Source organism: Mastacembelus armatus, chromosome 19 (assembly GCF_900324485.2).
Source record: "Mastacembelus armatus chromosome 19, fMasArm1.2, whole genome shotgun sequence".
Taxonomy (NCBI): Eukaryota; Metazoa; Chordata; class Actinopteri; order Synbranchiformes; family Mastacembelidae; genus Mastacembelus; species Mastacembelus armatus.
Window position 1 is genome coordinate 9,383,210 of NC_046651.1, and position 12,934 is coordinate 9,396,143.

Here is a 12,934-nt window from a genome sequence, read left to right on the forward strand (position 1 = left end):
GGATGGTGAAGGTTTTCAACAACATACAAATATTAAAGTTAAAATATTATTGGAACAGATGTCTTGTGTTTGGGGATTTCAGCAAGTTACTGATTGTAACTTCATAAATAAAGTGAATAAAAGAATGAATAAAGTAATCATCCATACAGGACACACACACACACACACACACACACAGACACACACACAGACACACAGAGCAGGTTTCGGTTGTGTGCGGGTCGTCCATTTGTAAATGGAAAAGTAAGGTGTCACATTTCATAACAATGACCAATTCGTTTTATTCTCCAGGCTCCACCGAATAGGCGGGGTTTGGTGAAGTGGCAACAAGCGCTTTGACTTTGGTTTAAGGACACTTGGATTACTTTTATTTGAGAATTTCTACTATTTTCACATCAGAAGGTATTTTTCATTTATTAATATGCTGTTATTTCCCGGATCATACTGCAGTGTTACAGGCAGCGGCAGGATCTTCGTGTTTTAGTTGTCCAAGGCAGGTACACGTGGCAGACCTTGAATTGTATCTGCGACTAAATAATAAGTGTCAGTGTTGTGAGTGTGTATAGATGTGTGCAGAGAATCCTGAAGGACTAACTTTCTTAGGCTTCTGGATCTGAACTTTGATGCTGTTAGAGCACAGGGACACTGATAAAAAATCATTTTAATAACAGGATCATATCACCAGCTTAGATTTATTTATTCTTTAATACAGTTTACATGGTAAAACTGGATGGTATTGCACAGGCGAGAGAGTGACTGTTTGCCACGTCCACAGGGAAACGTGGATCGAGATCAACTGCGTCAGCTTTGACAAATTTACTAATCAAAGTGTGTTAAAATATTAGACGACCAGTGCTTTAACCATCAATGGTAAAGACTCCCACCCAATCCTGCGGACTATTTAGGTTAAACTACCGGCTGAAAATATAGTAAACATCAATTATCATAATCATTTTAATTGCAGGGTGGAGTTTGAAGGATATGTCGTATTTCTACTTTTACTTATGTAAAAGATCTGAATCAAAGTACTGGCTCAAAAGTAATTAATAAAAAGTAAAATGTCATTTTTCAACGTTATATGACATTCAGTTGTTTTTTAACAAATGTCATAGTTTAGACGTTTACGTCTAATGCGTGTAGTGGAGGAGGACATGAGGATAGTTGGTGTGGGTGAGGAGGATACAGAGGATAGGGTTAATAAATGGAGGCAGATGAGGATTCGCTGTGGCGACCCCTGAAGGGAGCAGCCCAAAGGAGAGGAAGACGTTTACGTACGTACGTGCTGACGTAATTTTCGGGTACATACGCTCAGGCGTTGAATGTTACATCAGATATCAGACAAGACAAGCCCCTCGGTTTCCACCAATAAAACGTGAGTAGTTATAACTGGGCGATCGAAGATTTATTATATTTAAGCGGTAAGTATTAGTCTGTGCGTCTTTTTTTATTATAGAGGGTTTAATGTGGGCGTCAAGGGTGTTATGTTTGATTTGAGAAACATTAAGGGGTGGTTGACTTGGCGCTAGAGACGGAGCATCAGCCACGTGTGCTCGTTTTGACGGGAACTGAAAGTGACAGAAAGATAAAAGATTATTTCCCGCCATTCTTGTCGTCTCTTCTATCCTTTTGTTGTCGACATTTGTTGGTGCACCGGTTAATTTGGTTCATAGAGGTTTTTTCTTCTTCGTTAGTGAGTCCCGAAGAAAGCGCAGTTGCTATCGCTAGCCACAGCTCAGTCCTCAAAACGAAGATGTTATGAGCTTTTGTTAGGAACTAAACCCTCCTGGTAATGTGAAGGCCTTATTTAACACCTAAAGGTCATTAAGTGGAATTGACCACCTGTTGTTGGGAGCAGCTGTTTACTCAAATGCCAGTTTATTCATAGCACCTAGCTAAGGCTCATTGATTAGAGTGGACAGCTTGTTTCAGTCCAGCAACACCAACACTGCCGCCTTATAAACTGTACACAAAGTGAGTTACAGTAACACCAGAGTTAGTGAATTAGTTAGTATGTGTAACAGTGTCATTGCTTGTAAACTCAGAGAAGTATGTTTATGGCTCATCACAAATGACAACAATCTGTTCATCTGCATAAAAGTCCTCAGGGGCCATGTCTGGGTAGTTAAATCCACCACAGCCAGGCTTCATGGTCATGTGCTTATGTACTGCTTCAATGTTTTCTCCCCTCCTGTGGCAGATGGAGAAGCAGCCACTGCCAGCTGACAATGAGATGACAGGAGCTGCGGCGTCAGAGGTCAACATCTATGCTGAGGAACAGAGCCAGGAGGCGTCTCCTGAGCCTGCCGCTCGAGCAGGGTGGAACAGTAAGATGGAGTATTTCTTGGCTCAGGTGGGATTCAGCGTTGGGCTCGGAAATGTCTGGAGGTTTCCATATTTGTGCCATCAAAATGGAGGAGGTGAGTACCTGTAAGTGTCATCTGTATTAGATTAGAGGCATTTTCGTATATAAAGTAAGAAACAAACTTAGCACATGCACCTGCTTCTCGTTTCCACAGTTTTTGTTTCGAGTATCAAACTGAGGTACTCATTGACCAACTAATTGCTGGCCTTCTGTCCTCAGGGGCTTTTCTCCTTCTGTATGTGCTGCTGATGCTGATTGTTGGCATTCCCCTTTTCTTCCTGGAGCTGGCGGCTGGTCAGGCCATCCGACAGGGCAGCATCGGAGTGTGGAAGTACATCTCACCCAAACTTGCAGGGATTGGCTACTCAAGCTGTGTGGTAAGATAACAATTTGTGAAGTGGTTGACTCACCTTGTTATGCTATTAGGTTGTTCACTGCTTGATGTTACATACCTTCATGCTGTCAGTTTGTGTTTGCCAGAATAACTTTTGCCTATATAAAGAAAATCCCATTCCTAGTGCTGTATGTGGAGGGCAGGGAGCTGTTGTGTATTTAATTAATAGAAACTCTTTGGACAATAAGCTGTCAAGTGATGAACCAGTTGTTCAGAGTAACTGGATGATGAAGTAACTGCCAAGAGACAAGCTGTTTATTTTTATCACTATCATATATCAGTGCCATTGGTTGGTGGTGTTTTCCTCTACCTCTTGAATATCGCTCTGCAGCTGTGGCGTGACTGGCACCACAGTAACGTCGACAGGCATTTTTGACATATGGTAAATAATATTTGTACAGTAAAATACCAAATTTTCTTATGAACCTGTTATGCATGTTCTCAGGTGTGTTTCTTCGTGGCTCTCTACTACAATGTGATCCTTGCATGGAGCATTTTCTATCTTGGTAATTCATTCCAGTTCCCATTACCTTGGCAAGACTGTCCAGAACAGGGGAATGTAACAGGTAAACACTTATCATAAAGGTTAAAAACTGACAAGACATGGACATTCGTTAACCTATAACCTATAATTAGCTTTATGTCACATGTAAGACAAGTCGTTTATCTTTTGTATTCCTTTTTTGTAGTACAAGAATGTAAAAAGAGCTCTGCCACGTCATATTTCTGGTACCGCAAAGCTCTGGATATCACAGACTCAATTGATGAGATGGGCTCTTTCAACATTTACATCGTGTGCTGTCTGCTGGTGGCCTGGACCGTTGTGTGCCTGGGAATGTTCAAGGGAATTAAGACCTCTGTCAAGGTAACTGCATCAAGTGCTCAGCTAAGAGAGCTTCACTGTTTTTAAAAAAAAAAAAAAAAAAGGTATTTTTTTGTTAAAGTTAACAGCTCTCAGAGGTTTGAGGAGAGTTGTGATAATCAGAATCTTTTATTGTGCCTACTGACTGAGCCATCCAGTCCATTAATAAATGAGTTAATTCAGACCTCACGGTTTTTAAATGAGTCAGGATTTATGGGAACAAAAGGTGAAGGTACAGACGGTGAAAGATATTGTGAAGGAGGGGAAGGTTTTATTCTTTATGTATTTGAAATAAATAATTTCGAATAAAGAGAAAAGTTTGATATCTAAAACAGCAGTTACATGATTTTGATTTAAAAGTAACTACAAGGTAAAGTCAAGTAAAAAAACACTGACTTGTTGACAAAGTTGCTAAATTGTCTGGATATTCTCAGATTGGTCAAATCCCAGTCATATGTTGGTCTTAGCTTTCAGGGTTGCTGTGCTCGGTAGAATCTCTGGAATGTCTGGCTTAGGTGTCGACACACTTCAAATGGCAAAATCCACATAATGTGTTAAAAGTATTATGGGTGGTTTGTTTCTCCTAACGCCAATTAGCCAGTCCCCTCTCAGCAGAGTTATACACTGTAATGAACAGCAAATAGTTTGAGACAAATATTTACTGGATGTCTGTCTAGATAACATTAGTATTCAGGTTTACTGAGAAAGCACAAGAAGTTTATCGTGCCTGGAGTAAACATGTTGAAAGTGGAGTTCATGTTTTACTGTATTTTATGTTTGAGTTAACATATTAGGGCAGGTTCAGTCCCACTCTGGCTGACACCAGGTGTTTGATGCAATTATTGACTATAGCACCTGGTATTTTAGGAAATAATATCTAAAAAACTGAGAGTTTTACCTTAATAACCAAAATGTGCACAGGCCATGCAAAACCAAATAATACACTTCCACTGATAATGCCACCTGGATTAACTTGGGAGTGTAATCATTTCTTTCTTCCTTCCCAGGTGATGTATTTCTCCTCCATCTTCCCCTACGTGGTGCTGTTCTGCTTTCTAATTCGAGGACTTCTGCTGGATGGGGCCTCAGAGGGAATCACCTTCATGTTCTACCCCAGGGTAAATACAGATAAAATATCTGGTTGAGTGTAGAGGAGACAGGCAGATGTGAATCATAGCCTGTATTTATGATGTGGATTTTACCCTGATGCACCTGTTCCCTCGATACATTTCTAGCTGGAAATTTGGGGAGACATACAAGTTTGGCGGCAGGCGGCCACACAGGTTTTCTTCGCTCTGGGCCTTGGCTTTGGGTCCATTATCGCATACTCCTCTTATAATCCCAAGAACAACAACTGCCACCGTGATGCCTTCACTGTCTCCTTTATAAACTTCCTCACATCTGTGCTGGCCACTCTGGTGGTGTTTGCTGTGCTTGGTTTTCGTGCCAAAAAGAATGTCACAGACTGTATAGAGAGGTATGTTTAAATAAAACGTGATATGTGTTTGAGTTAGACACACCACAGTTTTCAAAATACATTTTCAAATTCTTACATTGATCCTACAACAGTTACATCTTGAGGCCTCCCTGCCTCTGATCAGATTTTTATATGTTATTAAATATGTATGTTTACAATTGTACATTTTCTTGTCTTGTTCTTAGTAATCTGAAGTTGCTATTGGAGCAGTTTTACAGTGGCAATGTGGATGAAAACTTGATGCCAAACTTCAACCACTCTAATCCCAGTTCTATGAGTGTAAAGGACTACAGGGCTTGGTTTCAACTGCATGGAAATAGCACTCCTGCATATTTAACAGACTGTGATCTGGAGAAAGAGATGCAGAAGGTAAAGACTGTTTTTTTGTTTTTGTTTTTGTTTTGTTTTTTCTGTGTGTGTGTTTTGTTTTGTGTGCTGTACTGAGAAGTGAAAGCTGACACTCTTATGTGTGTGTGTTCAGGGTGTGGAGGGCACAGGCCTAGCTTTTATTGCTTTCACAGAGGCCATGACACACCTGCCGGGCAGTCCTTTCTGGTCAGCGCTCTTCTTCCTCATGCTGCTCAACCTGGGACTCAGCACCATGTTTGGCACTATGGAGGGCATCCTAGCCCCCCTCACTGATCGCTTCAAAACTCTGGCCAACAACAAGACCAAATTTACAAGTAAACACCAGTTTTATCTTCAAGTGTCGTTTTGTTTCTTTTAAGGATGGGAATGCCAATCCATTCGAGTCCTGATGCCACATTATTGACAAAACTCCAAAGTAGCTAGCTAACTGACCAGGACAAAATATAACTTGTGTACCTTCATAATCCTTTAAGAGATCCTTTCAAAATCTTATCTCTTCCAATTACTTTGTTAGAGATGTACATTCTGTTAAAATGTCAGTCAGTTTTATTTTGCCAAGAAAGGACTGTTGGACAGTTATGTCTGTAGTCACTACCCTGCTGGCAGGCATCTCATTCTGTGAAGTTACAGCCAGGACATCAGTGTCATGTCACATGTCGTTGAGTTGACGCTAAAAGCATCTCCTGCTAACCTAACAATCCCTCAGCTGATTCCACTGACACTGAGAAGCAGAGTGGGAGCGAACAAAATAAATGTAATGTTATTCAGGACAAACACAAATGATTGGTCCTTAATGTTCGACTGTGTGCTCTTTATTCTGACATGTCTGTTCTGTTGTAGTTTTCAGCTGCATCGTTGGTTTTGTGATCGGCCTGCTGTTCACGCAGCGCTGTGGGAACTACTTTGTGTCAATGTTTGATGACTACTCTGCAACTCTGCCCCTCATCATTGTGGTGGTGTTTGAGACGTTCAGTGTGTCTTGGCTGTATGGAGCTGATAGGTGAGACATATTTTCAGACTGTTTAATTCATTTAACTCTTAAACTTGTAAATGTTCTGAAAGATCAACACTGTGTTTCTGAAGGTTTCTTGATGACATCGAGGGAATGCTGGGCTGGCGTCCCAGTGTGGTTTACAAGTACCTGTGGAAATACATTTGCCTGCTTGCTATGCTGGGGCTATTGGGAGCCACTACAATTCGTATGTTCATCAAACGCCCTACTTATATGGCCTGGAACCAAGAGAGGGTAATGGAAATACTAGAAACAAATAATCTCTCTGCAGTTCACCTCGATGATGTAAAGCAGTTAAGACAGGTTAAGTTCTTGAGTGAATAATTTAATTCCTTTTTCAGGCTTCTGAGGAGACCCTGGATTACCCTGGCTGGGCTCTGGCAGTTCTGGCTCTACTGATCATATTTGCTATGCTGCCCGTCCCACTGGCCCTTATCCACGCCGTTCTCCAGGGTAGGACAACGCAAACATCCAGAGAGTTAGAGACCGTTCACTACAGCGTTGTAAACACTGATGACAAGTGTGAAACTCCTATGAGTGACATGTCTGACCTGAACCACGGGAATGGGTCCCCTGCTCCCCTTTTGTAAACTTTGGAGGTGAAATGTTACACGGTGGGGAAGTGGCCTTAGTATCCAGTCAAAATTGCACTGGTCCATTCTCTGGCAGTTTTGGGATTGCGCTTTTTAGGGTGCAGATGTGGAACAAAAACATCGTTATTTTTAATATTGTAAGAGACCTATTTTATAAAGTTAAATGAAGACCAGCCATATCCAGAGGATAACACTTTTTAATTAAAAAAAAGCTGCTGTTCAAGTACAACGTTCAAAATGTGTAACATGAAACAAATAGTTTATTGTTGCGTACCAACGTAAAGGTCAAGTTTCTACTAGATGTTGTTTTTAGAGTTGTTGAAATGAGAAACAACTGTTTCTCAATTTTCAAGATAAAATGCAGACATATCATAAGTTTATATCTATCATTCACTTGTCTATTTATCTACAGTTTTCATTTGAGTTTTTAAAACTTTGTAATGTTGGTGTTGGTTAACTAAGCCATACGGGATGAATTTCCCAAACATGTTATTAAGTTTTCAAAATCAGCAAGGTTTAAGTTTTTTTTTTTGGTTGTTTTTGGTTGTAAACAGAATTACAGCTTTGCACTATTATGCCACATACTTCACTGAAATATAAGAAACATGATTTGTAACTTTTCTGTAAAACTGTTACACCAGCGAAGAGTTACTTCAGTTATGCTGAGGTTAAGTACAGTTGTTAGGTACAGTATTAATGCTGCTCATTACACACGAGCCATATAATCATGATTACAGCAAAGAAAACAAAACACTGTGGCCTGAGACACATCGTTGGTTTCACTGTTTCATTTGCTAGTGTCCAGGTGTGTTATGTCGTTACACTATCGTACTGCACATGTATGTTAACTTTATGTGTTCAGACACACTCTCAGTGCAAGTTTACATCATCCTGCCATGCTCATTTCTGTGAGCACATTAAATCTGTAAGGACTTTAGCAACAACACTAATGTACTGGGCAGTGATTGACAATCATTTACCGTGTTTGTGAAACAAAACAGTGTTTTTTGTTTGTTTTTCTCCTTAAGTGGTTGGTCACGTGACAGCATGATACAAAAACAGGGAATAATATTTGTAATGTAAATATGTATATAATACATGTAAAAACAAATTGGTAATCAAATATGCATGAAGCTTATTTTATATTTTCAGTGTATTACCGTCCAAATGAATTGACCTTATGATCTGAAATGCTGGTGACTGTACAACTGTCAGTCATTCAGTCAAGGCTAAATGTTAAAAGCTTCCCTACATATGTACAGTTTGTAAAAAAAAAAAAAAAAGATTTAGGCAGATTCACTTTTGAACAGTGTATGTAGTCTGTATAAAAACGAATGTATTATATTGTCACTGCTCTGTAATATACATTGCCAATCTTTTGTTAAAAACTTTAAGCACAAAATTAAAACAATCTTTTGTCTGGTAAAGCCTTGACTATTTACTAATCCGACTTCTTATGAAACTTGGGGTGTTTGGCAGTTCCATTAAAAAAGAAAAGTACACATTCAAAGAAGCAGAGTTCCATGGATAGAGGAAACACTTAAGAAATATCTTATGTCGTAAGTTATGTCTAATTCAGAGAAACTGCAATTGTTTGAGAAAGTTGGCTTGTTGAAGCCTCTGAGCAGCTGCACAAGGTCAAAATGAAGCAGCAATATGAAGATTTGTTTTTCTTTGTGACCTGTCATTATATGGGTAGTAAATGAATCATGGGATCCCAGTTCTGACTAACTCTGTAGAGTTTGTGCGATAGTGTCTCTGTAAAGATGGGACTCATTGCATTAGCTTTAGACACTGCCAGTTCTTTCACATTTAAGCAGTGCATTTATGTGTCAGCAGGGAGCTCTGTTGCACAATTCTCTATTTGCTTAACTGGCTTCTAGTTTCATTCAGAGTTGATTTTAAATTGTTATTGTTTGTTTTTAAAGCTCTCAATAGCCTCGCCCCACCCTGTTTAACTGAGATTCTGGCTCTTTGTCAGCTAAACGGCCCCAAGGTCAACAAATCAACTTTTGCTGGAAGTCCCGAGGTCAGTGTAAAAACACTGGACTTTCTCTGTTACTCTGGAACAAGCTTCCCCCTGATATCTGCATCACTGACCTGGGCCTTTTTAAGTCCAGGCTTAAAACACTTATTCAGCCTGTAATATGTATTATATTACAGGCTGAATAAGTGTTTTAATATAATATAATATCTAGTAATGATATTGAAGAAGAAGTACTTTATTAATCTCCAGAGGAAATTCAGTTGTTACAGCAGTTATTCTAATTTAAAGTTATTAAATTTGTTTTTTTAATTATATTAATTCATAGTAATAAATGAAGTAATAAAGTAATTAACTTGTATGTGGAAAAGTAATAAAGTGTATAATAAATGAATAAATAAAATAACTTTGTATATATACTTGTACACTAAGCTGAAGCAGAACTAGCTTAAACAAAGCGTCTGGCACACACAAGAATTTTCTGATGCATGAATTAATTTTTTTCCTTTATTGAGATTGTTTTGTCTTGCTGTTATACTGCATCTGTGTAAGCCACTTTCAACATGTGTGCGCTTGTGTGGAACCGCACTCACAGGTGTCCCCTTGGACATATTAGGTGCCTGGGGACTTGAGTTGTCTTGGATGCAATCTTCCACTTGAGCCAGACGGTGAAGCAGAGAGAACAGGACCAACACCCGTTAAAAGAGACGCAAGCCATCCTCTCTTCGACTTCAGGTAAACGCAAATGACAAGATCCATTTAAAATGTTCCAGCTTTGCTTAGCATAATGTGAATGTGTGTTTTTGTACATCATAGGGAGGTTGCTGAATCATTTCAGGTGCAGTTTTTTAGGACAGGACCTGGTGGGGTTTGCTGGGTACAACTGGGAAATTCCAACTATAAGGTATGAAAAACAACTACAGTATTGTTTTGAGGATTACTGAGTTATGTTGCTACTTATGGTGAGTAAAGTAAAGACTGTCAAAATAAAAACACTTTAGTTAAATATACATGTGTTTTTGTTTTTTGTTTTTTTTTTTGCTAATTAACCTTCAGTAGCCAGTCAAGCAGTGAATGAACTACATGGCGGGCCTGGCAGCTCTGTGCCTCCTCTTGGTGTTTCCATTGAGCAGCTCCCAGAGCACCCTGCAGTCTGAGCAGATCAACGCCCAACAGGCTCCGGCAGCACCACCTCCCCCACCACAGATAAGGGACCTTCTCAGAAAAGAGGAAACCACAAATATAAATGCAATGTTGACATGTAAGTCTATTAACAGAGATCGACTGATAAACTGGTAAGTGTGAAAACTCTAATCGTGTTGGTCTTTGCCATGTGTTTGTGCCTCTGCAGATGCACATGGAGACAAAGACAATGCCAAAGTGCTTCTGTTCGTTGCTGCGGCCATGGGAACCTTCGCCCTGATGGCTGCGATGTACTGCATCTACAACAAGTTCTACACCAAACAGCAGTACCTGCACACCCAGCTCAGTGACGACCCAGGTAGATCAAGATCTTTATTCAGCTGTTTTTAAAGCTTCTCTGAGTGTTACATAAGGAACAACAGCCATTTAGCACTAAATGAAATGACTTACAGAGCATCTGACACCTTACTCTCTCTTATGGCCATATTTTTACACATGGAAAAATACACATCACTTGTATTTCCACACTACAAAACTGTCTAAAACAAAGCTAGAAACGTACAACCGTGGGCAAAGAAAGTTGTCTCACAAAGTGACAACATGATGCTAAAGATCGAAGTACAGACTGTCCAAAAAAAAAACAAAAACCTAATCCTCCTGCTTATCAGCATCAGCATCTTTGTCCCATCTGGTCTCCTCGGTATCGATCGTTAACTGGCTGTTAAACATGAGCATGCTGTGTTTACTGGCAATCGTGCAACATGACTACTGGATACTGAAGCACTTCCTCTTTACTGCCATTTAGAGGCACCACGGAATGATGTGGGACTGCTTTAATAGTAAAAGTAGCAAGTGTGCATATACAGTAGGTAAAATAAATGTTAAATATAGACAGAAACTTTGTGCCTTGAATGCAACTTGGTGGCATTTAGAATATTTAAGAAGTATCTATACATTTGAACTGCAAGTTTCTTATACAGTATCTCCATTTGCAGATTTAACCACAGACCCCATGGACCCTCCCCCCGTGTTTTTCCATGCCTCCATTGGCTCCAGTGCAGTAGATGTGCGGAAAGCCGGTTACGGCTCGCTCTCAGACACTCCATCGATCATCTCTGTCCCACCCAGTCTGTCCCCCCCTCCCTCTGCCATGCCCTTCCCTCCCCTCTTCCTCTCCTCTCACTCTCTGAGAACTATATCAGCTAAGGATCTGGAGAAGAGTTGCATCTGATGCTGAATGTTTAGTGAGCAGTTCGAGTGACAGTAAAAAAGTAGTTGTGCCTAAAATGTGCACGTTGTTTTCCATTATCTATAGACATCAAAGTTTTGCCGAAAATGTTTTATAGTAAAAAATAATGTGTCAGATTCACATTCAGGAGGGGATTTAGGGAACAACCCCATCCAGTCGAGGTTTCTGATCAGTAGAAAAATGCAGAAGAAGAGAAGGGACCTTTTTTAGTTACAACTGGTGGCTGTACCCACAGGAGAGTCATGTCATGTGATTGCTGTGATGAAAGTATCTCGTCCACCTGCCTCTGCTGCCAAATCTGTCATTTAGTGCCGTTGCCTGTGACCTCATAGCCCTCTCACCACGAATCTACCCAAACATCTGCCTGTGCATCCCAACCATATGTATGAACTGTAGTCATTTGTGCCGTATGTTTGTACTTCCACAACAAACTATGTCTTTCCCCCACCTTAACCAATTAACATCTATCCTTTCAGTAGATTTCCACTATACTGCCAGCAAAATAAACTGTCCAGTGATGGGAAAAAATGCCGCCTTGCTTGTTTCTGCTCCTTAGGGCTGATAGCTCGGACATGTTGGCACAATGCATACTTCGATCTGGATTTGAAGGGGAAACACACACACACACACACACACACACACACACCTCCACTGAAATCTTTTGCTTCATTCAGTAACATATTGAGATGACCCTGTGGTGACTATAGAGGTCTTTATACATCATTAACCTCTACGTCAATACAACACTAAGGAACACAACGGCCTGTGATTTGACTTACTGTAGTTAAACTTGTCGAGATTATCAGAGAAAGCAGATTGCTATTAGGTTTGATTAGTGTTATAGGTCACGTGTTCCACATTACTGAAGGTAGGGTGTATGGTGGCTCTGCAGCTGTTGGTATGAGGCACAAGGTGCATAGATCAAACCACAAGTCTGAACCAGCCTTATCTGTTACAAGTAAGAGTAACATTCCCTGACACAGCCCCTTTAATCTCGATGCTCATAAAATAATCGACAGTCTAACTGAGAGTCTGCGCTGGGAGCAGCCCGCCCCTCCCGCATTACAAATACCTGGGAACTTTGTTAATATGCTTCGATCGGACAGCGTTTACTCTAACAACCTCCATTCAAGGCTTGTGCGTTCCAAGAATAGCTGCTCCTTGGATAGTCAGGGCTTAAAACATCGGGCTGAGTGGAAGGAAGTGACATCCTACCTTCCACTCAGCGCACACACTTGGAGAGATTAGCGCAGGCAGCGGTAATCTGGTTTCAGGACCACGGCCAGAGGCACCATGAATCCGGTCGAAAGTTGCTTCCAACGCTTGTCGGACCTTTACGGACACCAAAGAGTGTAAAGAACTTCATTTGGACATTAAGGTCTCTGGCAAAGAGGGACTGAAAATGATTGTTAGGTCGATTTTAAATAAAGGAAGTTGAGGCAAATTAAATCTCTGGATAATCAGTATCGCCTAGAAGAAATCTGACCTC

At 40.4% G+C, this 12,934-nt stretch overlaps 1 protein-coding gene across 3 annotated transcripts; it reads left to right on the forward strand.

Annotated features, from left to right (window-relative positions):
• The first annotated feature begins 296 nt into the window (after positions 1–296).
• Positions 297–8,489, forward strand: LOC113135694 (sodium-dependent neutral amino acid transporter B(0)AT2-like). 3 transcript variants are annotated; one of them, XM_026315909.1, is made up of 12 exons: positions 297–402; positions 2,198–2,417; positions 2,582–2,739; positions 3,202–3,322; positions 3,446–3,621; positions 4,626–4,736; positions 4,854–5,095; positions 5,281–5,464; positions 5,577–5,778; positions 6,305–6,464; positions 6,548–6,710; positions 6,818–8,489. In XM_026315909.1, exons 2-12 carry the CDS (start codon positions 2,198–2,200, stop codon positions 7,064–7,066), a joined length of 1,986 nt encoding a protein of 661 aa, XP_026171694.1. In that variant the 5' UTR covers positions 297–402; the 3' UTR covers positions 7,067–8,489. The 3 variants fall into 3 exon arrangements, with proteins under 3 accessions (XP_026171694.1, XP_026171695.1, XP_026171693.1); XM_026315910.1 differs by lacking the exon at positions 297–402 and adding an exon at positions 1,315–1,372; XM_026315908.1 differs by lacking the exon at positions 297–402 and adding an exon at positions 1,338–1,418.
• Positions 8,490–12,934: the final 4,445 nt, after the last annotated feature.